General features: G+C 35.2%; 2 protein-coding genes across 4 annotated transcripts in view; both read left to right on the top strand.

The window, feature by feature from the left end:
• Positions 1–23,579, top strand: part of LOC113235252 (venom dipeptidyl peptidase 4-like) — a 35,817-nt gene extending 12,238 nt beyond the window's left edge. Inside the window, exons 2-14 of one of the 3 annotated variants that reach the window (XM_026470893.1) lie at positions 4,630–4,777; positions 6,473–6,567; positions 6,659–6,679; positions 7,165–7,242; positions 13,407–13,459; positions 16,665–16,855; positions 17,123–17,292; positions 18,119–18,763; positions 18,996–19,221; positions 19,391–19,541; positions 19,771–19,931; positions 22,476–22,681; positions 22,975–23,579. In XM_026470893.1, the coding sequence (XP_026326678.1) occupies positions 4,630–4,777; positions 6,473–6,567; positions 6,659–6,679; positions 7,165–7,242; positions 13,407–13,459; positions 16,665–16,855; positions 17,123–17,292; positions 18,119–18,763; positions 18,996–19,221; positions 19,391–19,541; positions 19,771–19,931; positions 22,476–22,681; positions 22,975–23,067 (2,238 nt within the window). In that variant the 3' untranslated portion in view covers positions 23,068–23,579. The remainder of the gene's footprint in view (positions 1–4,629; positions 4,778–6,472; positions 6,568–6,658; positions 6,680–7,164; positions 7,243–13,406; positions 13,460–16,664; positions 16,856–17,122; positions 17,293–18,118; positions 18,764–18,995; positions 19,222–19,390; positions 19,542–19,770; positions 19,932–22,475; positions 22,682–22,974) is intronic. The other 2 variants (XM_026470903.1, XM_026470910.1) reach the window with 2 other exon arrangements.
• A 778-nt stretch (positions 23,580–24,357) lies between these two features.
• LOC113235269 (peroxisomal N(1)-acetyl-spermine/spermidine oxidase-like) lies at positions 24,358–27,031 on the top strand. The gene is made up of 3 exons (XM_026470922.1): positions 24,358–24,428; positions 24,743–24,982; positions 25,159–27,031. The coding sequence occupies exons 1-3, from the start codon at positions 24,367–24,369 to the stop codon at positions 26,540–26,542; spliced, it is 1,686 nt and encodes a 561-aa protein (XP_026326707.1). The 5' UTR covers positions 24,358–24,366; the 3' UTR covers positions 26,543–27,031.
• Positions 27,032–27,367: the final 336 nt, after the last annotated feature.

The raw sequence follows: 27,367 nt of genomic DNA, 5'->3' as shown, positions 1-27,367 counted from the left end.
TTTAATTAAACAATAGCTACTCAAACAATATTGTATTATGGCTGAAGGAAAAAAATGTAGATTTTTAAAATTCGATTGTGTAATATCTGATGTATATATATGTAATGTAATTTAATACATAAGTATGAGTAGTCGAATAAGGTGGTGTCACCGCTTAGTCATTTTGTGAGAATTATTAAAAATAATTTGAATGATAAGAAAAGTAAATTAATTCTAGATTGATAAATAGCTATATTTGTGATCACCTGACCTGTGTTATAGTCTACTGTTGTTTGTTAAGGACTAGACAAAGAAAAAATAGATTCATGGTCTAATATTCTTTATTGTGGATGAATTCTAGTGACCTTGCATTAGCCAAAACCACCGAACAATTAAATATATAGTAGAGGTGCATAGTTTGCGTGGCATGTGTGCCAACAGTATGCGAAGTTCCACATATTAAGTTCAGTTCGCCATTTTCGCTTTGTACGATATGGTCGTGTCAATTATCTCGCGAAAACCCTCGAAAATCATAGAAAAATGAATTATTTTGCTACTTTAGAGTGCAAAAATAGTACTCTCACTTGTAATATTATCATCTATGCTGATGTTTTATATCATAGTCAAGTCTTATTTAATTTGAATAAATTTTCAATTTTCTGTTTATCGTAATAATGTTTTGTTACAAGAAACGAAAGTAAACCTTATACCGCTGCAATATGATCGCTTCTTTTTTGAAGAAGTAAAGATCTTAAAGTCGTCGTCATTCAGATACCGACCGCTAGATGGCAGCAGATTGATTGAAATTTCAATATAAAATCAAAACATCGTAACTCGCAATAATAGTTATTGAACTTTCAACGATATGCCGATGGGGTAAAGTTTAAATTACATTATATAGTTTAGAATTCCTAACATCTTTTTAAATTACAAACTATGACCAATAATTATCAAGATTTCATAGTGTTTCAAATTATGAATGTGTGAGTTTTGGCGACAGCGGTTCTGATTGTAATCGAATCTTAAGGCATTTCTATTGCTTTTTTCTTCCAAAGCCAAATTTTTTTTTATAATATCAAGTGACGGGACGAGCAAGTCGTGTGCCTGGTAATAAGTTAAAGGCCTGTCCAGTTGCAGTGCCTTTCAGAGCTTTAAATCGCAAAGATCTTATGGGCACAGCCACTGCGCCTGTCATCCTGAGACATAAGTTGACAAGTCCCACGTGCCTGTACGTTCACCAGCACCCTTACCCTTCAAAACCGGAACGCAGAAATGGTCACATTACTGCTTGGCGGCTGAAATAGGTAAGGTAGTAGTACATCCCTGGACAAGCTCTTTCACACTTTCTCTACTGCTACTAAATTAAATATATTCGATACCTAACAGAAGGGATAATTTTTTTTGCTACAATGATATACAATAATAGGGGTTAAAGTATGAAATTGCCGATTTGTACTGAAAATCTAAATTGTTTATTTTTTTAATTTTTAACAAATTTATTTAATCAAAATAGTTGCCATTATTATCTATACATTGCTGCCATCTAATGGGAAGGTTATTAATGCCTTTGCGATAGAACTCCGACGATCTAGACTGCACAAACTGTGTGAAAGCATTTTGTACTGCCTCCTGGGAAGAAAACTTCTTGTCACGTAGATAATTGTCCAAATCACGAAAAAAATGGTAGTCCGTTGGAGCAAGGTCTGGTGAATACGGAGGATGACGAATGGTTTCTAACTGCAGTTCCTGAAGGGTCAAAATGGTTTCTCGTGCTGTGTGAGGTCTCGCGTTGTCGTGGAGCAATAATGGTGAAGATCGATTCATGAGTCGGGGCTGTTTTACTGCTAGTTTTGTCAACATGGTTCGGAGTTCGGCACAATAGACATCTGCCGTTATTGCTTGACCAGATCGGAGAAAACTATAGTGAATAACACCATGCTGAGACCACCAAACAGTTACCATTACCTTTTTATTGGTAAGTTTTGCTTTAGGACACTGTTGTGGCATTTGACCTGGGGTCAGCCATTGCATTTTTCTTTTCCGGTTATCATAAAGAATCCACTTTTCATCACATGTTACAATTCGATCCAATATTCCTTCATTTCTGTACCGGTTCAACAAGGCAACACAAGTTTCAACACGCGTTTCTTTCTGCAGATCAGTCAAATCATGAGGCACCCATTTTTCGTATTTTTTTATTTTATTGGTTTGACGCAAGTGAGTCAATATTGTGGGTAAGGTAACGTTAAACCATGCCGCTAATTCCTGGGTAGTTTGACTAGGATCGACTTCCACTATCTCTCTTAATTCATCGTTATTCACCTGTGTGGGCGGTCTTCCTCGTGGCTCGTTCTTTAAGTCGAAATTTCCATCACGAAAGCGTTTAAACCAAAATCGCACGGTGCGTTCATTAGTAGACCCCTCTCCAAACGCAGCATTGATATTGCGGGCTGTTTGTGCCGCGTTAGTTCCGCGTCGGAACTCGTATTCAAAAATCACTCGAATTTTCGCAGTATCCATCTTTCTTGTCTAAATTGAATAACAAAAACAATTGAAAGTCGATATTCAAATGTTTCAAATTAAAAAAAAAAAAATCACAGAAACCATTTGAAAAAAGTTTCATTCGAAAACCTCAAACCATGAAGATTCTATGAAAATTCAAAGAACCTATTGCAATAAAACGGCAATTTCATACTTTAACCCCTAATATTATCTAGTACTGATTTAAAAATCAGATACATTTGGCATAACACTGATCAGCCATCGAGTTTACTACGAACAACTATCATTTGTTTTTATTACTATTTGTAACCTTTAATTATGTCGAAACTCGAATCATTTTTCTTTAAAAATAGTGAAAAGGATAACTATAGAAAAACAGTGACACTACCGATAATATCTGCTACTTGTGTCAATGTACCTTGACAATATGTCCTCGTTGAAATCTTTTGCATGTACATCATATTACCCCATTTTTTGGAATTTAAGGGATGAAGAAGGCGGTAGCATTCTTTTCGTCTGAAAACGTCAAGCATACCAAGACCTTCTGATTAAATATGAAAGAAGTGAGTACGAGAATGCTTCAACTAGTGACTCCCTCTTGTTTGCGGAATACTACGGAATACATTGGAGACTACTTATCAGTGGAAATAAATTGCGCCTTTTGTCACGCCCTGTATTTTGTAACTGCCGTGATTCTTTTATTGTTTCGGTGTATTTTTAAGCATTTTATAGCGTAATATTTCTGCGTTGTGAATTAGACTTGCAAATTTAATTACCTACTTTCCTATTGAGTACGATTTTTGAACATTATAAAATAATGAATTGATCTCATAAAACCAAGGGTTATGAAATATGTACACAACATTAATATCATTCGAAGTTACCTACGTTCTATTATCATGGTAGAATATGCATTGGCCTAGACCCGCGTTCGGCAAAGTTCGGCCCAATAGCCAACTCCAGTCCACAAAGACCTTCCGTCGCGCCCGCGGATGTATATTTTTATATCCTCGTTGACACAACAAAATATAACATATGTATATGTTAATATTCACGCAGAATAACATAACACTTCACTATAAAACACATTTCAAAAGAAAATGCATTTTTTACATTTCCGGCCCCCTGTAAAATTTCTTATTTATTCTGGCCCCTAATTTATTTGTTTATACTCAGGTTACATTGCCCTATAAATACATACCTACTTGGTACTTGGAATAATAATGTAATAAAACACTATTTATTTACAAAATAATCTTCCCCATCCCTGACCTTCACTTTTGAGTCAGTGGCTAACTACTCTGAAGGAAGGAACCGGCTAGTGTTTAGTTGCAGTAGAGCTTCTTGTGACAGAGTTCGTTCAGGGAAGTACCACCTTACCTATTTCTGCCTCCAAGCAGTAATATGAACATTATTGCATTCCTGTTTCGAACGTTAAGTGTGATGGTGAAATTACAGGCACATGGGACTTGTCAACTTATGTCTCAGGGAGTCGGGCACAAGGACAATGCCCATCAGATCTTTGTGATTTAAAGCTCTGATGGGATTGCAACTGTTAGCTACAGGTGTGTCACTCACCTCACCTCCAGTCATACGACTAGTTCGTCCCGTCACTTAGTATTATAAAAAAAATTGTGTCACCAAAGTTAATTTTACTACTCTGTAATATTTCATTGTCGTCACCTAGACTTCTATAATCTGAGACTAAGTACTTTATGTGATACGATAATATGAATAACGTTAATGTCTTTGACAAGGTTTTTTTATACCATTTCCATGAACTTATGATGAATGATACATTTCTAGCTTATTGGTTGGATAACTTAATACAGTTGCATGCTCCCGATTGGAAATTTGTGTTAAATTTTTTACCTTACTCATGAGGTAAAGATAATATGCTTATGATTTTACCGAAAATTGTGTAATATGAAGTTTATTTACTTCTCTCAATAGTTTATAAATGGTACAATGGCATTATACAAGATGTAGATGTTAACAGAGCTATAGGGAGACCAATGTAAAACCTGAAATCCTAGCTTTGTTAACTTACATGGGTTTTCTTAATCGGACAAATGAGCGAAGAATATATGTTTTTTAAATCGGTCACTTATGGCATATAGATTATAACATATAGCGATTATTTTTCAGAAGATTCACAATGCCATACTGGTGCTAGTGCTTCTCGGGTATCACACGGAGTCATCACCTCAAAACCTGAAAACGTTCACTCTCGAAGAGCTGATTCCGTTGAAGCCAGACTTTTACCCTGAAAGAATCTCTGTAGACTGGACATCAGGTATGTTGTCTAATCACATAGCAACTTAAATTTATTACTATTCTAAGTTACTAAATTCACCATAATTTAGGTTGTAATATAGACTAAGTATCTTTCCGCACATTCCGTATACAATTTTCGTCGTTAGGGTTGTGATCTACCTCCAGGAACAAAGAGTACTTAACTCTCTTTTATTAATTTATTCTCCAAGACCGTCGAATATATACTAAATTCATAATATATTTATTAGCATTTTATTGCGACACTTGAGTACTAAACATAATCTGATTAGTTTAACGAAGTTTAATTATTTTATAAATAAATGGTTTAAATTGTTGTACGACGTCTACTACAATTTGAGATATATATACAATTGGATTTCAAAAGCACCAGTCTATGTTGATATTTTCTTCAGTATTCAGCTCGAGATATGAACTTTGGTATTTTACTCATTACATGTATTCAACGGTTACAGGTCATAAATTTCTTTATTATTCTAGTTTTTAGAGTCGAAATACTAGTCTATCAAAATCTAGGAAGATATGCAGTTCATAAATTTATGAGTATTTTCTTATGAGTAAAACTTCATGAACTGTGAACCTGTGTTTATCTTGTAAATTGAGTGACTTTCATGTCTCTCTAGCAATTTTGTTGTACTTTTTTTCTTATCAGTAACATAAATATAGACTCTACTAATAGACCCTATTACTAAAAGTATTTTTATTTCTGCGTAAGTCTAAGTGGTTGTCATAAGAACTTTCGAAGAGCATATTTCAAATATTTTTTAAATGTGAAAATTTTGTATGTAAATGATCTAATGAGGTTTTTTAAATGTTACTTTTTGCACGTTTTTTAGTACTGTAGTAACGATAAAATAAAAACTAAAACAATTTCGTACTTTGCAGGAGGTCTATCAAACATTTTAGTATCAAGAATATTGTAAATGTTCCTATCAGGGTTGTCGATGATGCAGGACTTTTGTACATCAGTGGATACGGATGCAGATTTTTTGTTTAAAATAGTAGATCCTGATGCACATATCCTTATTGAATTTACATGAAACAGCTTTTTAACAATTATGTGACATTTATTAACAAAAAATCAATCAATCTGCCTAGCTTAATCATACTGGAATTTTATTATTATATAAATATATATTATATAAATATATATTATTTTATATTTTAACTGCCTTCGTGGCCGAACGGTTACCATGCAGAGGTCCCAGATTCGATTCCCGGACCGGGAGAAATATTTGTGTGGCCTACATTTATTTCTCTCGTGAGTTTGGGTGTAATTTGTGGTTGTCTATGTGAGTGTCCATGGCACCCGCAACACAAGGTTTCCCTAGTGCGGGGCTATGTGGAGTGTGTGCGTTGTTATTATCAAATTCTAGATCGTTTGTAAATTATTCCAGCGCGCCGTTATTCCCTTTAGATAATGTCACGACGCGAATATTCGCAATGAACATCATCATCGATCAATCCGGAGACAGATACGGATGCGGATATTTTAATTTATGCCGGTTATTCGTGGATGCGGAAGCGAATGATGATATTCGCAACGGTCCCACTTCCAACAACGTACGCATTGTACGTAATGTTATTTACAACGCGTAGACCCCGAAAGTCTGTTCTATATTTATGTTACTGAAAGCAAAAAAATGTAGGTGACGTTTATGTATTATAAACGTCTTCTATTTTACTTTGATTACAGATACTGAGTATATTACATTCGATCCTGCCGGAGGAATAAAAAAGTTTGATGCCAGCATCAACAAATTTATCACTTTGTTAGATACTGATGAGTTGGTAAGAAATTTGTAATTAATTTTGTGAATTTTTTGATTATACAAACAGTTAAAACGAGCTTAAAAATAAAGTAAAAGTAATTTGTTTTCAGATAGGAAATAACTCTATTACGGTAACTTTGAATGACGAATTTTTTTTTGTTCAATTGTAGATTTATTTATTATTAACAAGCATTTGTGTGTCTACTTTCCTTTTAAATGTCTTAATTTTTTTAGATTGTTCTGTCTGTATAGTTTTACTTTACTTTCTTTGTTGTTTAAATAATCTGTAGATAAATTTTGTTCAGTGTGGCCAATGCAATGAATAGGCTATTATTAAAGCGGCTTCCTACGGCCCGTGATAACACGAGTCAAGCCGGGCAAGCTCGCGCTACCAGTCCATACGTGAGCCCGCCCTACGAGCTACGGCACGTTGGCGCGAGCTCTCGTGGCGCGGTCCGTGACACCACGGACCGTCAGAAGCCAGCATAACATTTCGGGGAGTCGGACGAGTCATTAAAATTAATTTCACATACCTACTTTCTACTAATATTGTTTCTTTATCTTAGTAGAGCAATATGAGATGCAATCAATATACCTATTCTATTTTTTTTTTCAGTTCAACTTAAGCGGCCATGCTTTCGTTTCATTTTCTAAGGATTCAAAATACTTGTTAATGTCATCACAGAGCAAAAAAGTGAGTACCTCAAATATCTACCTACCTATAAGAAGTAATAACATTATTATTATAATTACAAATATTTTATGTTATTGAATAACTGATGTTTTTGATACCATGACACTCATATACCTTTGTGAAAATACTGCACTACTAGATCCAACAAACAGAAAGAACTTTTTTAACTCTTTATTTGTTTAGGGCCTATGATCAATTATGGTAGTAGTGCCGAATACATCGAGCTGGAGAATAAGATGATCGGCTGATTTCGGCTTTGTAAAGCGTCATCCTTGTCACTCATGCTTGTTGTTATCTAATTTGTCAGTCGTTGATCAACTTCCCTAACGAAACGGCCCTCAGTATTCTCATGGCATTCAAAAAAGAATATATGTAATTATCACTAACTATACAAAATTTAGATTCCTATAACACTGTTGTTATTATATACACGTGATTTTATTGTCACGTGCATCGATATGTAGAGAATTGTAATTGTAATCAAATAATATTCCGAAATTATTGTTGAAATTTCATATTTGCCAATGTTTTATGTATAAGAACATATATACACGTATTTAATTTGTTTTCAGCAGGATTATTATTCTTGTAAAACAATGAATATTTATTTTATTGAATATCAAGAAGTTTTTACAACATTTTTTTTTATTAAACGAACCAGTCAGATTGAAGGTTTTTTTTGTGTAGTCCGATCTTTATATCAATAATAATAACAATGATTATTACTTACGAAAAGAAATTTGAATTTCACGTCTCGTAGTCACTGATAACGCTACTGTTTTAAGTAACACTAATAAAGCCGCCTAACAGTAACAGCTAACTGGGATCATCGCTTATAAATCGACAGCAAAAATGTTAATTAGAACCATTGACCTGTTAGAACGCACTAAATAGTGATTTACCGTTTACCTATACCGTAGAGAAACTACATAAATAACTGTGCGAACAACAATGCCAATAAAAGGCTTATATAATACTTTCATCTGTAATATAATAACCCTTTCGTTCTGCACAGCCACCGCGTTACTAGTTTCTTAAAGGGCATAGCACACTGAAGTCGGGGCGGCATGCGGCATGGTTACTTCATATATTTTTTCTTTTTAACATTTTGTAATTATATTTATCGACAATTTATTATTTTAATACAATAAATATTTATTTAATGTTGTTTATATTATGAAAACATGGAGTAAGCAGATTAAATTTAATCATGACAATTATGTGTAACATTTTATCAAAGTTTTAACCATGGCAGTGAACTTGCGAGCACTCGGTTGTAAACAAGTAGCATATATCTATTTTTCCCTCGTAAATAAGATGCAATTAAAAAGACAGCAGTGATATTAAGTTTTTTCTTTGAAAATGTTCTTTATGGTATGTTGTATCTTCGTGGATGTAAAACATGCCCGAAGTACCAAGGTAATGCTACATCTATGTAACTGCTAAACTAAATTCGTTAATTGCTCTTATTGATTTAAAAAAAAAATCCAGTAAGCTGCCAAAGCATATACTTGATACAAATGACATTGCCAATTTTAAAATGTGCTTATTCAATTTATTGACCAGGAATGCATATTATAAAGTCAGCGATTATTTAAATGAGAAGAACATGCAATAATAGTTATCTGCGATAAAATAATGACATGCATGAGATTATTAAGAGTTGAAATTGAAATTTGACATTTTTGAAATTAAGCAATAAAAGGAGGAGTTCTGTTTGCTGTGGGATGACCCAACTTAAGCCAAGTCAAAACTCCAAGATGTTGCAGAAAGATGTTTATTTCAAAGATAACTGCTTTACACCCTATATGCAGAAGGTCCGGGCAGTTGTTTCCAAGAAGGGACTTACTCCGGGAAACCGTTCCGAGAGGTTATTTTCACCCTCTATGAGCGTACGTCAATTTCAGAAGGTTCGGGCAGCAGTTCCCAAGAAGGGACTGATTGATGACGTTTTGTAGTTGGCCTTGACTGCGCCACTGGATAAGAAGGCGAGGTGAGAGCTCTTAACCCATTAAAAAAATTAAATCTAAGTGGCGGGCCTAAGGGCGCCCAAGTGGGCACGGACCTCGGCTCAGGGCGCTACTAAGGACTTCCGCCAGAAGGGCGTGCTATAAGAGAAGAACTCAACATCTTAACACCGCTATTCAGAAATAGCGCTTTCGATGCAAACGCCATCTAGCGGTAAACTCTGGAACTATTGTTACAAACACAGTTATAAAATAGGTTTGTTACAAAACTTATAATTACAAATATTATATAATATACCGTTAAATTAATCAAATTAAGTAATTGTATGCCATAAAATTAGCAATACCCTCCTACCCACATTTGTACTCCGAGAAGTACACATAAATCCAAAAAAACTCCTGAAGTAACTAAAGGTGGCAAGCTTACTATTTTTTTAATACCATTTATAGGCTTTCTACATTGTCAAAACAATAGACAAATGTCGTGTGTCATCTGTATTTTTTTTTCTAAATAGCATCTGAGGGAGCACGTGCAATCATGCGTCTGTGCAAAGCTGTGTAGATAGACATTTTTTAGAAAAAAATAAATACTTAGCGAAAAATAACCTAACAAACTTTATGTCCTTTGCAAAGAACAAATGTAGATAGTCGATGTTAAGTATCCCTACACATGTTCTTCACAGAGTACATAAACTAAATCTTTCAAATATTATCAAATTATATATTTTGTCTTTAGTTATGATAAATTATGATTTGACAGATTAGATAATGAAATATTAGAAACGTTCAATGACTCCAAGGTTGTTCTATGGTGACGTTTCCGATGATGATCTTGAATGTATCGAACCGAAACCGTATCGCAATCAAACTAACAACCTTGAGTCGGATAGCAATTCACACGACGATGAACATATCGCATAAGGAATATAAAAGTGTATTAACTCAAAAAGGGTATTCTTTCAGAATCGATAAAAAACTGATTATTCTCTTCCCATGAAAGATTTAGAAAAGTACATGTATAGGTTAAAGTTTATTACAGACATGTAAACAGTTTTCTACTAATATTATATATTAAATATTTTTAAAAATAAAAAGGAAAAAATTTCCTATTGTTGAGTAGGAATGTTTTTATCCAGAACTACCACACAAAAAGTTTGTCTCAGTTTGAGTTAAGTAGATAGCTTTACATTGTTTATTACAATATTCTAACAACGGTTTCATTGGCCTGTGGAGAATCAAATTGTACGTTCACCAATACTATAATCTTGAATTTCACATATTTTGAGTTACAACACTATTATAATAACAGTGCGATATATCGGATACTGTTGTGTCTTGTCCAGCGTTTTCTGATAATTCGGAAGAATTCGCCAGTTCATCATCATTACCGTTGCGATCAAGAGGACATCTGAGATCTATGTCGCGTTCACGCAGACGTGTTTGTAGTCGACGGTGTAGGTACTTGAAACACCTAAATAAGCAAAGATAAAGAAATAAGCAAGATAATTGGTCGAAAAACAAGTTTGAGCCAGAATTTAGTATTTGCAACCCGCCTATTTACCGATAGATACTATGGAATGGGCATGGTATAGATTCTATCAGCAATAGGTATATCGATGACGATTTCTTATTGTTGACTGTACAAGTAGAACACAAATTTTGAAAACTGGAAAGTTTCTCGGATTGACTATAGGGAATTAAAGGAATAATAGTTTAAAACAGTCACGCTGCAAAAATGTGGTTGTAATGAGAAAAACTGTAAAAAATGTAAGATTTGTTTGTGTTTTGTGCCTATTTTACAATTAAATACATTTTGTAAATTAGACTAATAGTAGTAACGTCTAAATGATTGAAGAAATATTTTGTTTGTTTTAGAAGAAATATTTATTTTTTATTCGTTTTTTAAGTTTATGTTTAATAAGTTTTTTTTTCAATAAATAATATTTTATTGAATTATTCCTTTAACTTCATTGCTAATTAGTCCACTTACAATCAATCAATATGTTAAAAGGACATATTAATATAGTGCCGTTGTCCTATATGTAGGACATAGTGAAAATCCGGTCTTCCCGAACAAATATTTTTTTATATATTTTCCCATAATTTGTAAAATATTAACAACAATCCCTGAAAGTTTCATAAAAATGTTCTAAAAAAGGTGTTTGAGTTGGCAAGACGATACGTATCGACAGAACAACAAGTCCTTCTAAAAGTGTGTACACAATCAATGATTTGATTTGAAAAAAAAAAGCATTTTTGCGTTACTTTTCTCAACGAGAATGTACATAAATCGCCACAACATGATCTGTTACCACGAGTACGGAGTCGTTTAAGATAAAAAGTGTAATTTATTGAATTGTTCGGCCAGTGGAACGATGTGCTCTATTGCTCTACGTATGCAAAACAAGGGAAATTAATTCTCTCTTGAGTGACTATGAAACTAAAACATTTTTTTAACGATAATAGGCAAGTGGCTTGGGTGTGCTATTATATAAATATTGTAACTATTGAATCTCATGGAATGCAATAACCAAATTATGTAAATGTATTGGTTCAGCTACTTACGAGGACAAGGACAAGGAAATCTTGCCATAATAGAATATGATTTGACAATTTGATTCGGTTTAAGTATTTTCAATTCGATCGTTTTTACTCAGGTATATATATTACGGGCTATACAGAATATTAGCGAGAGCAACGTGTTTTACGATTCAGAAGCGGAATATATTTTTTAAATAAATTAGAATATACATCGTCTTATAGTGATTTTTATGTAATTTTGCAGGACGAAGAGAAAAATCTGGTGTGGTAAATTAGTAAACTACTTAATGTTTGTAGTTAACATTTTAAATAGTTAAATTGTACCTCTTTTGGATGTTATATTACTTTAATAATATGCATAGAAAAGGGGCCTACAATTTTTGCTTTACCAATAAAACAGCTTTTTTATGGTACCAAATGACGGGACAAACAAGTCGCGCGCCTGCTGGTAAGCAACACGCCAGTCCCTATGGACAGTTGCAGTGCCACTGCCGCTACGCCCGTCTCTCAGAGACGTAAGTTGGCAAGTCTTATATGCCTGTAATTTCACCAGCACCCTTACCTTTTGGAACGCAGTAATACTCACATTACCGCGTCGCGGCGGAAATAGGTAACATGGCAATACGTCTCTGGACGAACTCATTGACAAGGAACTCTACTGCTACTAAAATCTAAAAACAAACTATGTAAAAAGATCGTGGTGTGCACTTTAAGAATTATATTTGTATTTCTATTTGTGATTTAGTGAAATAAAAATAAGTACTTTCAACTAAGATAAACATGTCTCGTCAATTCGTATTGATATCTGCCGTACTATATACAGCCATAAGTTACTAATTGTGGTTCTTGCTTGTCTGAAAAATCTGTAGAATACACTTGCGAATACAGGTACTAATAACAGGTCGGATACTAGTAAAAGATCAAGACGGTTAAAATACTATTGTCCTCTTTACCATAAACAACTTAATCGACATTTTAGCGAAATTGAGTTATTAACATATCGATGGCTTTTTAGAATAGAGGCTTATCTTAAAATAGCGTTATTTTAACCGTTGACAATCTGGATCTCACCAATATTTTTATAAGTCAAAAAAGGAACTGTTTTGGATTCAATCAATGAGTGAAATGAGAATCTACAACCCCTTATACTTGGTTTTTTTGTATCTTATTTGGCTTATTGTTTTTTTTTACAATACAAATACTCCTCATTGCGCTCTAGAACATAATACATAACAAAAAAAACAAAAGACAGGCGATCTTATAACTAGATCTCTACCAGGCAATCTCAAAGTTACCGGGTAAACTTAAAGATAAATAATAATAATAACATTGTAAGTCAATGAATAATAATAATAAATTAAAAGTTAGTGACATTTTTCAAAGAAATAAACTTTAGGTGCCGATATTTCGAAAGTTACCAAAATCAACGCATTTATTAGTTACGACAAGAGGGGCAGAAACCCTACAGAATGTCAACGAGTCGTCTACCTTTACCTACTTATTTCTCATTTAACTTTTACATAGAGCCCAGAAAATGTTGGTTTTTATAATTCTACTAATGTCCTACCAGTACCACCACAGGAAAAGTAATATGCTACAAATACATAATATAAATATGTACTTATTTAATTTACTGAGTAATCAATATTGTTTCAGGTATACCGGCACTCAAGTCTCGCGAAATATTCATTGTACAACCTTGAAAAAAAGTGAGTTGACAATCTCATCAAGGTTTTAATTAAATATTTAACGTTGTGCCCTCATTAAAAGTAGCAGCAATTTTATGGTTAATTTGTGACCGGGCAAAATAAAATTTACTTTAACTTGCTTAATAATGTATATTTGTTACAAATAATTGCAGGTCACAAACATTTGTTAATTATTATTTCTCAGCATGGAAAAATTAAACAACGCGTTTACTTTGTTTAATATCGTTTGATCGAGTATATCGATCAAACGATATTAAACAAATTATTTTCGATCGCTCGAAAATAACTCTGTTTGCTCTAGTGACGTTATAGTTTCATGCTGGTAAATTGTGTTATATATACTTATAACATTTTACATAAAAAAACCGACCTCAAAAGAAGAACGGCTGCGGGTCGGGTGCGTGTCGGGTCAGGAGCGCGGCGGCTCTAATTCCGTGTATTTTTATGGACAACAACACCCCATACGCGTGGGCCTGCTCCGGACCCGACACCCGCCCGATCCGCACCCGACCTGCACCCGCTCCCTGTGTGTTTCACGCTTTATCCACTTTTGCTGTATTCGTCACCGCGGTCGCCTCAAATAGAACAAAAACGCATATCGTCGCCTTACTTTCTCAAACGCGTATCTTAAAGCACAAAGTTACCGAAATGCAAAAAATCGATTGCATATACAAATTTTGGAGGCTGATTACACATCACTTATTTACTTTATTTTAGCAACATTGGCAAAAGTCTTTGAAGCTTTCGTTTGTCCTATTTTGCAATCATATTTTAGTAAATATTTAAGTGAGCACCAACATGCCTGTGTTAAAGAACGATCGACAATAACGAATTTAGTTGCATTTACGGAAATGATATTCGGATGTATTGACTCTCACCATCAAGTCGATGTCTATACACGGATCTTAGTAAGGCCTTCGACAAGGTACCACACTATATACAAGTTAAAAAACTTTCAGTTTATGGCATTAGTGGTTCTTTTTTCAAATGGCTGAAATTGTATTTGGAGGATAGATTATTTTATGTAGTCATCAACAGTTATCGTACTCAGTTTCAACGAGCAACATCAGGCGTGCCCCAGGATTCACACCAGGGACCGATTTTATTTAATATATTCATAAACGATCTTCCATTGACTATTAATAGTTCTTCTCATTTTGTGTACGCCGATGACTTGAAAATTTCTAGGGTCATTTTAAGTGACAATGAGTCTAAGCTTCAAACTGATTTAAATAATGTGGTACATTGGTGTGACAGCAATGGTATGGAGTTGAACGTTGCAAATTGTACCCACATTAAATTTACTAGAAATCTTTCACCTGTTTCCACTAATTACTACATAAAAGGGACAATTCTGGTTGAGTCTGATATGATTAGAGATCTCGGTGGGATACTTGACAAAAAATTCACTTTCGTACCTCATATTGATAAAACCATAAAAAGTGCTTCTCGTATCTTAAGGTTTCTTACTCAGAACCTGTAAAGTGTTTAAGAGTCCAAAAACAAAGTTAATACTTTATAACACATTAGTCCGTAGTATTCTGGAATACTGTAGCACTGTGTGGCGTCCACATTTCGCCACTCACTCACAGAGATTGAAGAGGATGCAGAAGAGGTTTGTGAATCATTTGGCGTTCTACACTGGACAAGCTAAAAAACTTCGTTCATATATAAAAATATGATGTTTTTATATAAATTATTAAATAATCAACTTAAATGCAGTTCTAAACCTTATATTAGTTAATGTTCCCCACAGACTACCTAGATTTTACATCAAGCCTCTTTGGAAGCCTTTTCGCAGGACTGTTTTAGGCGCGAATTCTTCCATTGCTAGGCTTTGCCAATTGTACAATGGTCACTACGCAACCATTGATTTCCACTACTTCTCTGCAGTACGAACCAAGCGCGAAATGTCGTCACCTTCCTAAAACTCAGTCACCTAACTACTTTTTTATGCTTTTGCTTAGTCTTAAGATATTAACACTAATTGTTTTTGTAAGTGAATTATATGGTTAAATTAATGTTTACACTTATCTTTTTGTAAGTTTCTTTTTACTCTGCAATAATTTATTGTGCATGTAGTGTCGGTCTGTAATAGATTGTGCACTTAGTTTTAAGTTTTTTTTGCATATATGTTTTCTGATCTTTTATTGGTATAACAATTGTTGACTAACCAAGTAAATAAAAACAAAATCACATTTCCTACATATTCACACACTGGCTTTTACGTATTCTTAAAGTAATGCACCCACATTAGCACCCTTGATAAGAAATTTAAAATAAATGGAAAGTTTTGTCATCTCCTGAATAATCACCCTTTATAAGATACGAGTTTGTGAAAGTAAGGCATAGATATGGCAGTCCATGTCAAAAGGAAAAATTTTGATCTCAAACACAAGGTAGCTGCTGTACACTGTTGAAGAGTCCTTCTCACCTGTTTGCCAATTTCCATAATTAGACGAATTGGAATTACATCTGTTTGCCAAGTTTTATTGAAATCAGTTAAAGGAAAATGGGTGAAATCCAATAAACCGGATTCATCCCCTAATTTGCCATCCTTAGAGGTGGAATATTTTTTTCCAATTTGAGTGGGACTGCTACAGAGGTATCCCCTTTCCAACAAAAAAAAAAAGAATTTTCGCAATCGGTTCACGAATGTTGAAGCAATCGCGTAACATGCACACACAAAAAACACAGTCGAATTGTGAAGAATGTTTTTGAAGACGGTTAAAAATGTCATGGTATGTTATGTTAAAAGTATGAAAACAGTAAATACATATTGATACAATGATCACTCCCGGACACATAATTTGTGTCACCTCGCATTTTTGCCTTAAAGGGCTAGAACACAAATATAGTGTTATCATCGAAGAAAAAGGCTCCCCGGTTTTGCAAGTCCAAATTTCTAAAAAGGACTTATAGAAAAGGCTTTTCCATAAGTCCTTTTTAGAAATTTAATTAACTAGTTTCAAAATTGCGTAGGATAGTTCTTGATCAATCGAACATTGTTTAAGCTTAGGGCATTTAATACTGTTGCGAGGTGGCTCGAATTATGTGTCCGTGAGTGTATTATATTTACTTTTTTTATGACTGACATACATTCAGTGTGAATGGTCCGAAATAAAAATATCGTAAAATGTGTGCCTTGTTGAAGTGAGCTGTAACGAATTCAATTCACCTATAGACATTTTGTAATTATTGACAGAATACTGACGGAGTTAGGCAAAGGATATCTTCAAACAGCCATTTGGGGCGGAGATCACTCTATAGCATACGTACAAGATAACAATGTGTACTATGTCGCGGACTCGGCTCGTCCTGATGACGTCACCATTTTGACAAACGAGGGAGTAGTTGGACAAGTTTACTTCGGTGTCACGGACTGGATTTATGAAGGTTTGCTTTGTAAATTACAGCTAATCAAATTTAAAGGAGCGCACGCGCCTATATCGTCGCACAAAGTTATGTACGAGTAATAGTAATTAATTTATTACAATGATTCGTTTAAAATCAATTTAAAATGAGCATGTAAGGTATAATTAAAAACAGTTGCTTTTTCTTGCCGAATCGAAGTTTCTGAGCTCTATATTGTTTTCTTGGCTATATTCAATTCTAGACTTACATTTATATCACAAATAAACTACGTTCTGTTTTCTGTTCCAGAGGAGATATTCAATGCAGCAGAAGCAGTTTGGTTTTCACCTAACGGCACTTACTTGGCTGTGGCATCTTTCAACGACACTTTGGTGGAGTCAGTGGTCTATCCAATTTATGGGAACCCAGCTGATGTTAACTTTCAATATTCACAGGAAGTCCGGTTTAAGTACCCCAAGGTTAGTTTTACAATATGTATAACTAAGTACAAATTAACAAACATGTGAAAAAAAACAGTACCTAGTACTCGAGTGAGCAGTATTTTGCTTTTTAAGCATTTCAAACGTCTGTAGAGTGCTTTTTTAATGGGACAGTGTGGGGAAATCCGAAAACATACTTCTATGGTTATGTAAGGATTATTTAATTTGACCAACTTCTAATTTTTTTCTTCTGATACAATGAAGTCTATCGGCAACAGAAAACTGAGTCGATCAGCACTAAAAAAAATTTTCATAAATTTTTTTTTATTTTTAAGGACAACACACGCTTGACCAAAAAATTGTTTGTCAAAATTGTTTTCACAAAAATAAACTTAATGGTTCATATGACAGTTTCCTTGTATCTTCTACGGTTTCAGATTTCCCCAGTGTTTAAAAAAACACTGTACATTACTCGTAGATAAAAAAAGGTTTTTACGGCCTAAGATTATTTAAGGTATTGTTGAATTTATATAAATAACACACCATTACATTTGCATGACACTGTAGAGTTGCATATTGTCCTAATATTATACATAAATTTTTGTATTTAAGCTTTTAAATGAACTTCAAATGCACTAGCTTAAATTGCAATTTAATTACCTATTGTCGAAGCGATTTTGATTGGAAGAGGAAACTTACTTGTTTGATTTAAATTAACACCTATGCCACATAAGGTAAGACTCCATAGTCTAAAGTGTTAATCACAACGTATTGTACAATTATTGATTTATATTAAGCTAAATAAATAAATAAACATCGTTAAGTAACGGAGAAGGAAGAAGTGACAATCATTTTTTATTGTCAGGCAGGTCGCGTAAATCCAGTAGTAGGACTCCGTGTGTTCAAAGTGAACAATCCCGAAACGGATGCTTGGAACATTCCAGCTCCAGTGGACGTAGTCGGCTTGGATCACATCCTTGGTAGAGTCAACTGGGCCTCAGATCATAATCTCCTCGTTCTATGGTTAAATAGAAGACAGAACCTAAGCGTTTTAGTGAATTGTGAACTACAAATTGACAAATGCAATATTGTCAGACAGCGCGTGGAACCAAACGGCTGGATCGACTTAAACACGCCATACTTCGACAGTACTGGTACCAAAATGATAGAGATTGAACCTCAAGAGTTAGAAGAGCGGAAGTTTTTACATGCGACGCGCTTTGATTTAGCCTCGTATACTTTAGAAAATTTAACCCCTACTAACGCGACTGTCACAGATATTCTGGGTTGGAATGATGCAACCAAAACTCTCTATTATATTGTTTCACCTTCGGGAACACCGTGGCAAAGGCAGCTATGGTCGACTTCAGGAAGCGTTGTTCGTTGTATATCGTGCCGGGAGTCTTCCTGTCATCATACTTCTGGCATGTTTTCAACAGGCTCCTCATATGGTGTCCTTTCTTGCTCGTCTACTAATACCGCTCCTAAAACATTTTTGTATAATTCACAGGTATGTTACTTTGAATTTTTAACCAGAAAGAATTTTGTAGACCGTCATTTAAAAGACCAGGTTAAAAACGTGTAATATTACATAGTTAAGAATATTTTTGACAATTGCCATACTTTGCGAATTGTATTTAATTAACGGGCTTACATTTCACCACCACTCACCGAAAACATACTTCATTTTTTAATTAAAATTAACTTTTCTTGTTATTATAGTGTTAACTCTTACTTTTCAGGTTGATACATTGACATTGATCAAAGACAGTACGAAATTGTCAGAGAAATTAAGTCAATACAAAATGCCGATGACTTTGTTCAACATAATACCTTTAGGAGATAATGTTTACGCCCACGTCAAATTATTGTTACCACCTGAGATGGTTCAAGGACAGAAATATCCATTGGTCGTGAGGGTGTATGCTGGGCCGGGCACGGTTAGGGTTAAAGACAATTTTGATTTAGGTGAGTTTTTTGTGACTTTGAATACTTTTCTATACTCTCGTAAAATACATAAAGAAGATATTGTTGAAATGAATTTACCCTCACACAAACTTTGTTCATGACGAAAGAAAACTCATTGACCTAAAAATATACTCTAAATAAAGGTTTCAATTGTTATTTTACATAACAGAATATTACAACTTATACTTGGCCGGCAATCGTAGTTTCATAGTCGGGTCCGTCGACGTGCGAGGGTCAGGCGCGATGGGCGTAGAGGCCATGTTTGCTGTCAAGGACGCCCTTGGCACTGTTGAGGTTACGGACTCAATTGCTGCTATCAGGTGAGATTGACATCGGATTTGTCGAAACGAATAGCTGTTATTGTTGAATAAAAATGTGTTGGTATTGTTATGTAACATCGAGACATGTAACTACATTGTTGGACTATATGCATAAATTAACCACTGTATGTAAGACACATATTTATTCTCCAATTTCGAATATCATTTTTAACAATAATGAGCATCTGTGAACACAAATTTTGTGTGAATTAAAAAAAAAATCAAACAGGCGTTTATTGGAGACGTACCCATTTATCGACCCTTCAAAAGTCGGAGTTTGGGGGTGGAGTTATGGAGGGTATGCTACCACCATGATGTTGATCCAGGATGACCTGAAGACCATCACTTGTGGCGCTGCTGTAGCTCCAGTCACTTCCTGGCTTTATTATGGTAAGTAAAGATTTTATCATCATTATCAACCCATTTATACGTCCCACTGCTGGGCACGGATCTCCTCATAGCTGAGGGTTTAGGTCATAGTTCGCCAAGCTGGCCCAATGCGGGTTGGGGACTTCACACGTTTTCCGAGGGTTGTGAATCTTTCTCGGCAGATTTCGTCACGATGTTTTTCTTCACTGAAAAACTTGTAGTAAATTTCAAATTCAATTTCGTAGATAAATTCCGAAAAACTCAGAGTCGTGAAGTCGGATTCGAACCCACGGCCTCTGCTTTGAGAGGCGATAGGTCAAACCATTAGGCTATCACAGCTTTTTTTCTTTCTTTAACTTTTTTTCTTTATGTAACTTTATTCCTATTAGTTTTTTTAGTAGTTTACAGTAGCAGTAGAGCTTCTTGTGAAAGACTTTCAGGGAAGTACTGCCACCTTATCTATTTCTGCCGCCAAGCAGTAAGGTGAGCATTATCGCATTCCGGTTTTGAAGGGTTCAACCGTTTCACTTATGTCTCAGGGAGATGGGCGCACTGGTAGTGCACCTCAGATCTTTGCGATTTAAAGCTCTAAGTGGCACTGCAACTGTTATGGACAGGCGTACGACTTGTTCGTCACATCATTTAGTATAAAAAAAAGTTTGATTATCTATTTTGATTATTTCTTAAGTTCTCGCCTTTACGGGGATGTAATTATTAATTTTGTATTTTTAAATGTGTTCGAGGTATGAATGTGGATGCGGTAGGTGAGATTCAAGAACCTATTTTATACTAGCATCTACTTTAGATTATCGCCACTCCCACGGCCCAAAAGAAAATTTTTTTTTATTGCTATTACTATTTTGGTTATGACGTAAAAGTTGAATTATTATTATTTTTATTTATGTTTCCCTTCCGGTGCCATTTTATCAAATCGTCTTCCTCCTCTAATAATAGTATACAATTCATTTTTTCTATTGTACAACACACGTATTCCATTGAAGCATACCGTAGTCTCTTTTCAAAAATGTAATATTTAATGTTCAGTATAAGTATATATCGTTTTATTGTGAATTGCTCTTTTATTCCATTGAAATAGCCAGGAAAGGGAAAATTTCCCATTAAATTCAATTGTTCTCTTCATTGGATAATGAATACATGCGATATACCCCAGTCATAGCAATTGCAATAACGTACAATCATTAATTATACAATAACGTCCTTTAACGTCAATAATTTCCTTTTAAAACAACAAAGGTGTGGATTGTTCTTAAACATTTTTGAACACTGGTATAACTATGTGGCATAAGACAAAGCATTTTTTAAAGTCTTCTTCTTATCGCATCGATGGCATAATACCAGTCGGTGCCCTCACTACCGACGATACCTAAGTGAAGGCGCCGATTGTACACTAATGCTTGCCATCGTGGTGAAAGGATTTGCCAATCGGCGTAATGCTGGGCTCGCACTTGCGTCTATCGTCACGAAGCTTTGCGCAATGATACGATACACGCAGCCAGGTATAATTAACCAATATCGGCTATCTTCGCGAAAGTTCTGGCTGCATACAAGTTATCAATCGAGTTAAACGGCCGGTAAACGATCAAATAATTTGTCAAATTTTTTTTTTCTTTGTGTCAAACTTTTTGATCGTCTGCGGTCGTGTTTGATGCGTTTGTCAAATAATGTAAGTGTTTGATATGTTTGATGGAAATCTCGATTGACGACGTGTTTTACAAATATGTTTGCAAGCATGTTTGTCAAACCAAATTTCAGTTGTCGCCTACGCGTTCACCTTGCTAGATTCCATACCAACGTATATTTCTTTTTTCTTAATACTTAGTGCTAGAATTAATGCTAGAAACGGTTTATCTATTATGCTTACTCATTGCACAAATCACAAAGAGATATGAGTCATTGTGATAACTATAGTACGGTAGGTACGTACGACTATAGAAAGAGATGAGCATGAACAGTACAGGCAAGTTTGTCCAACTTGTTTGATGGTTTATGTGATCCACATTTGATCGCTTGCGACATTGTTTGAAGACAACTTGAAGTTTGAATTTTAAATTTAATAAATTATTCAATCGTTTTAATTTAATTAAGTTAGTTAATTTGTGCTGCGTATTGGGACTAGTGTTGTTCATATCAACTGTATTTCTCGGTTGTTGCGGTCTGGAGGGACGAAATGATATTGTAGTTTTTAAACACCTTTGAAGCTGAGCCCATTACATGGGATCCAATGAATGTAATTTTTCGTACACATTACACAGTAGATGTAAAAAATAGTTAATAGTCATGGTCAATAGGTCTGGAAATTGTTTTGTAGTCATTTTGGTTTATTACACGATATTTCGTTTAAAATTACGAAACGTTAACGTGATCACCGCATTGGCGTGATAAATTTTTAACGAGTAAATCATACGAAGTTTCAGCACAAACTGTTTCGTGACGATAGACGCAAGTGCGACCCCAGCATAAGGTAGTCACCGATTCTTGCCCAAGATGCGCCAGATATACAGAAAAGGTATGATACGTTTTTTCAAAGTTATATGCTCTTCACAGATACAATCTACACTGAGCGCTACATGGATCTTCCGCAAGCTAATCCTGTTGGCTACCAGCGTTCGGATTTATTGGCATTGGCGCCGAAGCTGCGTGGTCGCAAGTACCTGCTGGTGCACGGGACGGGAGACGACAACGTACATTATCAACACAGTCTGCAGCTCGCAAAAGTGCTGCAGCATGCTGACATTCCTTTTGAACAAATGGTTAGACAAAATCATTCACATTGATTGATCAGATGTTTTTATTTGTAGTTTATGATGTTAGTAATACAGTTCTGCGAGGTTGTTAGAATTTTACAAATAACCATGTACAAAAGTTGAAATAATTCTTAACTAACTCTGAATTAAAAAGCCATCATTTCATAAGTTTAGTAATGCTTACGAATTGTATGATTGAAAGGTCCCAAAATTAGGTGTTTTTGAAACAATTAGAACCTCGAAGCTGTAATTTTTCAACCTAAGAAGTTTATTTATTAACATAACGTTTTATTTTACAGAGCTACACTGATGAGACTCATTCACTACTCGGTGTCAGTCGACATTTTTACCATACACTGGATCACTTCTGGACTGAGTGCTTCAGCTCGTAGCGAAATTCAGAGAAAGACTTAAACTCCTGTTTCCTGCCGAAGAAGTCCTTAGATAAAATAAGAATAAAATCGACGATCGACTTCTGATCTCTTAAGACGCCTCATTGCGCAACATAAGCATAATAAGTAAAGTTATATCTATAGTAAAATTATAACCATATTTGAACTATTTCTTTCAAGTGATAACTTTTCGAAGAAACACTAACCCTGTTGAATGTTATCTGAAAACTACTCAATTTTTTATCGTTATAGTTCAATAACATAAATTGACCTCCGAGATTTCGATTTTATTGAAGACAAAGTCTTCAATAAAATCGAAAAGTCGTAAGTTCTTTGTACTTGGACCTATATTACATTACTTAGGCACCTGATTGAAGATCTTTAGAAGCTTTCCTTTCTAGTGCTACTTAACTAATTACTTACTTAACTAAACAGTCAACCGTGACCATGGGACCTGTAAAGGACCCGAAACGTCGGTTTGTTTGAAAAAAACAAATATACGCGATTTAAATCCGGAAAAATAGTTTCATTTCCTATTTATTCCAAGTGTTTTTTAATTATATTTTTGGAGCTGTTATATGCTCCCACAAACTTCTTTTTGTTAAATACTTGGGGTGCACTATGAGTTTCCTTAATGAATAAGAATAAAATACTATAAATTGTTTGAAAATTTTTTTATTGTTTCTCAAAATATTCTCCGTTACCGTTAATGCACTTTTTCATGAGAATGAACCAATTTTGAAAACATTTATGCTACTCCTCCGTGACAATCTCTGAAACATATTTTTCATACTCTTCGACAGTCTCTTCAGGTGATGAAAATTGTTGAATGCGTTGTGCGCTGGTTTTTAATTTCTGGAAATAAATAAAAGTGACAAGGCGCCAGGTCGGGACTATGACAATGGCAGTGACAATGACAATGATAATAACGCACACACTCAACACACATACGACAACCACAAATTACACTCAAACTCACGAGAGAAATAAATGTAGGCACACACATACAAATATTTCTCACGGCCCGGGAATCGAACCTGGAACCTCTGCCTGACAGTCAGATTTTGTTTCAAACTGTATTCTACAGCCAAAGAGTTCCATTTTCAAATGTCGTAATTACTTTTTAAATATTGTTTATGTAAGTGGCTAGTTCCGGAAACTTATAGTGCGTCGTAGTTATAAAATAGAACATTGCCAAAAACACGTCATGTTTTGACTTGGTTTTGACATTCAATTGATAGAAATGCACTCATGACCTTTCAAAATATTTTAGTGGTTTTATTTTGATTATTGTACATCATGAGAAATTTTAGTAATTTATTTAGAATCATTCAAAGAACATGGCCGAGTATGAGACGATGGTACGTACTTCTAAAATTATTAGTAAACATTTATCAGATAAACGTTTGTTCGATGACAGACTATGGAAATGTTCAAAAGTAGGGTCGTATTCAAGTTTATTTAAAGGAAAGACTTGAACCGTAGTAGTAAAACTTGCAAATATAGTTATCAATACATTTGTGATCTCAATCGAACCACAAACAGAACATTCCATTCTCAATTACAAATGAATTTGTAAACCAATAACACATCGCAAATACCAAGTATGTGGCTGTGTAAGAGATAGGACGATGTATTTCAGTTATTTTAGTGAATTTAAACTACTATTTCACAGGAAATCCGATAAAAAAGCAAAAAATACATTCAAATGTCCCAAGAAGCCTGCAACAGTGTACGATTGCTCTCCTAACATGATCGAACGTGGCATAAATGCGGTGGACCCAATTAATGTAGATCTGTCTTTCCCGGAGCCACGCGTCGTTATTATTGGTGCCGGCATGGCAGGCCTTTCGACCGCTGCTCGCCTCTTCGACCGCGGCATTGAGAATATAGTAATACTGGAAGCTTATCAAAGGTATAGTTAATGAAATTGTAATATCTTTGTTTTAAATCGTAGTACTGAAGTTAAATTAAATGTTTACTCGAATGTTTCGTTACTTTGTTACATTCTATTTTTTAGTTAGCCGTTGCTGTCACGCTGCTGGACAAAGGCCAAAAATTTTGTTAAATCAAACATTTTGTTTCATTTAGGCCAGGAGGACGCATCCATTCGTGTTGGCTCGGTGATGTCGTAGCGGAGCTCGGCTCTCACTCGAAAGAAGATAATTGCGCCACACATCCAGTTTATAAGCTGGCTGCTTCAGAAGATCCTCCACGACCCGGTGTTCCTGCTGCTGTTCACAGTCGTGGCTTATTTACCAGAGCTGTTAGTGGAAATATGCCATTCACGCCAACCATAACAGCTTACTACAAATTTCGACAGATCGAAGAAGAAGCTGACGCTATATATTGCTTAGGTGGAAGCAAGCAGCATGGTTCCCTTATTAATTTCATGAGTCTAAGAATACAACAAGAGCTACACCAGTTCCCTGAAGAACACCAGCACGACGCAGCAAGAATAATGTTTGGTATGTGCCACATGCTGAGCGCGCGTTGCGGCAGTGACACGTCGATGCTTTGTGCAGATCACTTTGGTTGTTTTATGAATATGGCGGGCGGAGAAGTTCGGGTTCCCTTAGGATTAATTGGTATCTTAGCGCCAATACTGCGCAAGATACCGGAAGGTGCTATAAGATATTGTAAGCCTGTTAATTGCGTGTATTGGGGAACTTGTCCAAAGTCCCTACACAGAGCGGTAGTTGTAACTGACGACGGTGAAGAATTTCCGGCAGACTACGTCGTTGTCACTATATCTCTGGGTGTATTGGCACAGAACGCAATCAAAATGTTCTGCCCAGCTCTACCGGCTGCAAAAATGGATGCAATGCGATGTCTCGGGTTTGGACATTGTAACAAAATATATTTAGAATACGATCGCCCATTTTGGTATTGGCAACAATCTGATTTAAATTTCAAGTTTACAGGCTCTGAGCTTTATAGCCGTTGTGATTGGACTAGAGGTATTAAATCATTAGGAATAGTATCTAACAGCAAACATGTAATGTGTTGTTGGGTGACTGGACAGGAGGCTATTTTTGTGGAGGGGATATGTGATAAAGATGTGGCGGAGGGTGTTACAGATTTATTGCGGTGTCTTACAGGTACGTGTGTACCGTATCCAGTAGCAATTCTAAGATCCTACTGGTCGTCGGATCCTTACTTTTGTGGTGCTTATTCATTTGACAATGGCTGCTCAGATGGTTCAGCACAGCGAGCACTAGCCTGTCCTCTGCCAGGGCCCAATGAGCCCATTCCACCAATTCTGCTGTTTGCTGGAGAAGCGACTGTTCCAGGTCATTTTGCAACAGTCTCTGGCGCCAGGATAAGTGGCGTCAGAGAAGCAGAGAGGATTGTGCAACTGACTGTACATTATCAGGGGCCTCCTGTTCCTATCGACATGGTGAAGCAATTAGAAAATAAAGAAAAAGAAAAACAGAAAAAAGACAACAGCAAAGAGGACGACAACGGTGATTAACTGTGTTGTTTTACTTTATATACCATCAAAAGTTCTTTACATTTTTTGCAATGTTTAGTGATTCAGAGGAATCTGAAGGTGTTATATAAACTTTCTTAATGTTTTAATCTAGAACAGAACCCATGTCTAGTTACTAACTTATCTTTACGAACTTTCACGGAACTCCCTCTCGTTAGTTTGAAAGACTGATGATACTCTGTATCATTTTCATGTTATCTTGCACCATGTCTTTATAATATTGCACCTACAATTTGTTCAAGTTAAAACAATACTCATTGTTTGAAGCCTATTTATTGGACAGGTGAAACCTTCTTTTTCAGCTTTAACGCAAATGTACTATAATAATAATGCCTATATTAATTTCTAGTTGCTGGCTCACACTGAAAAAAATTACTTTTTTTGCAGAAACCCAAGAGTTGAACCAATTTAGATCACTTACACATTTTTTTTATAGAACTTTAAGATATTTTGGGCCAAAAGTAAATACTCAACTACGTATGCATATATATTTATGATACTGGCTACTAGGGCTTTCAATTTCGCTGCATTTCCACGTGCCGGGAAAAGATACTTGGTGCGGTCTCGAAAATCTCGGACAAAACGAGCTTTCGAGACTGTTTCAAAAATAGATTTACATGCTTATAGGTTACGCGTTTAGGCAGGTAACACATCATATTTAAATTGTGTTCTTTATTAACACAAATTACAAAATGAAAAATTATTTATTAATTATGAAAGTTATTTTTCATTTTTATAATGAGTACGTAAGAAACAAGGGGCGCTAAGTATAGTTTCTAATAGAGAGGACCTGATTTTGTCACTACC

The sequence above is a fragment of the Hyposmocoma kahamanoa genome, unplaced genomic scaffold (assembly GCF_003589595.1).
Source record: "Hyposmocoma kahamanoa isolate Upper Pololo Valley unplaced genomic scaffold, ASM358959v1 102, whole genome shotgun sequence".
NCBI lineage: Eukaryota > Metazoa > Arthropoda > Insecta > Lepidoptera > Cosmopterigidae > Hyposmocoma > Hyposmocoma kahamanoa.
The sequence above is the reverse complement of the archived record's forward strand: the minus strand, read 5'-3'. Positions and strand labels throughout refer to the sequence as shown.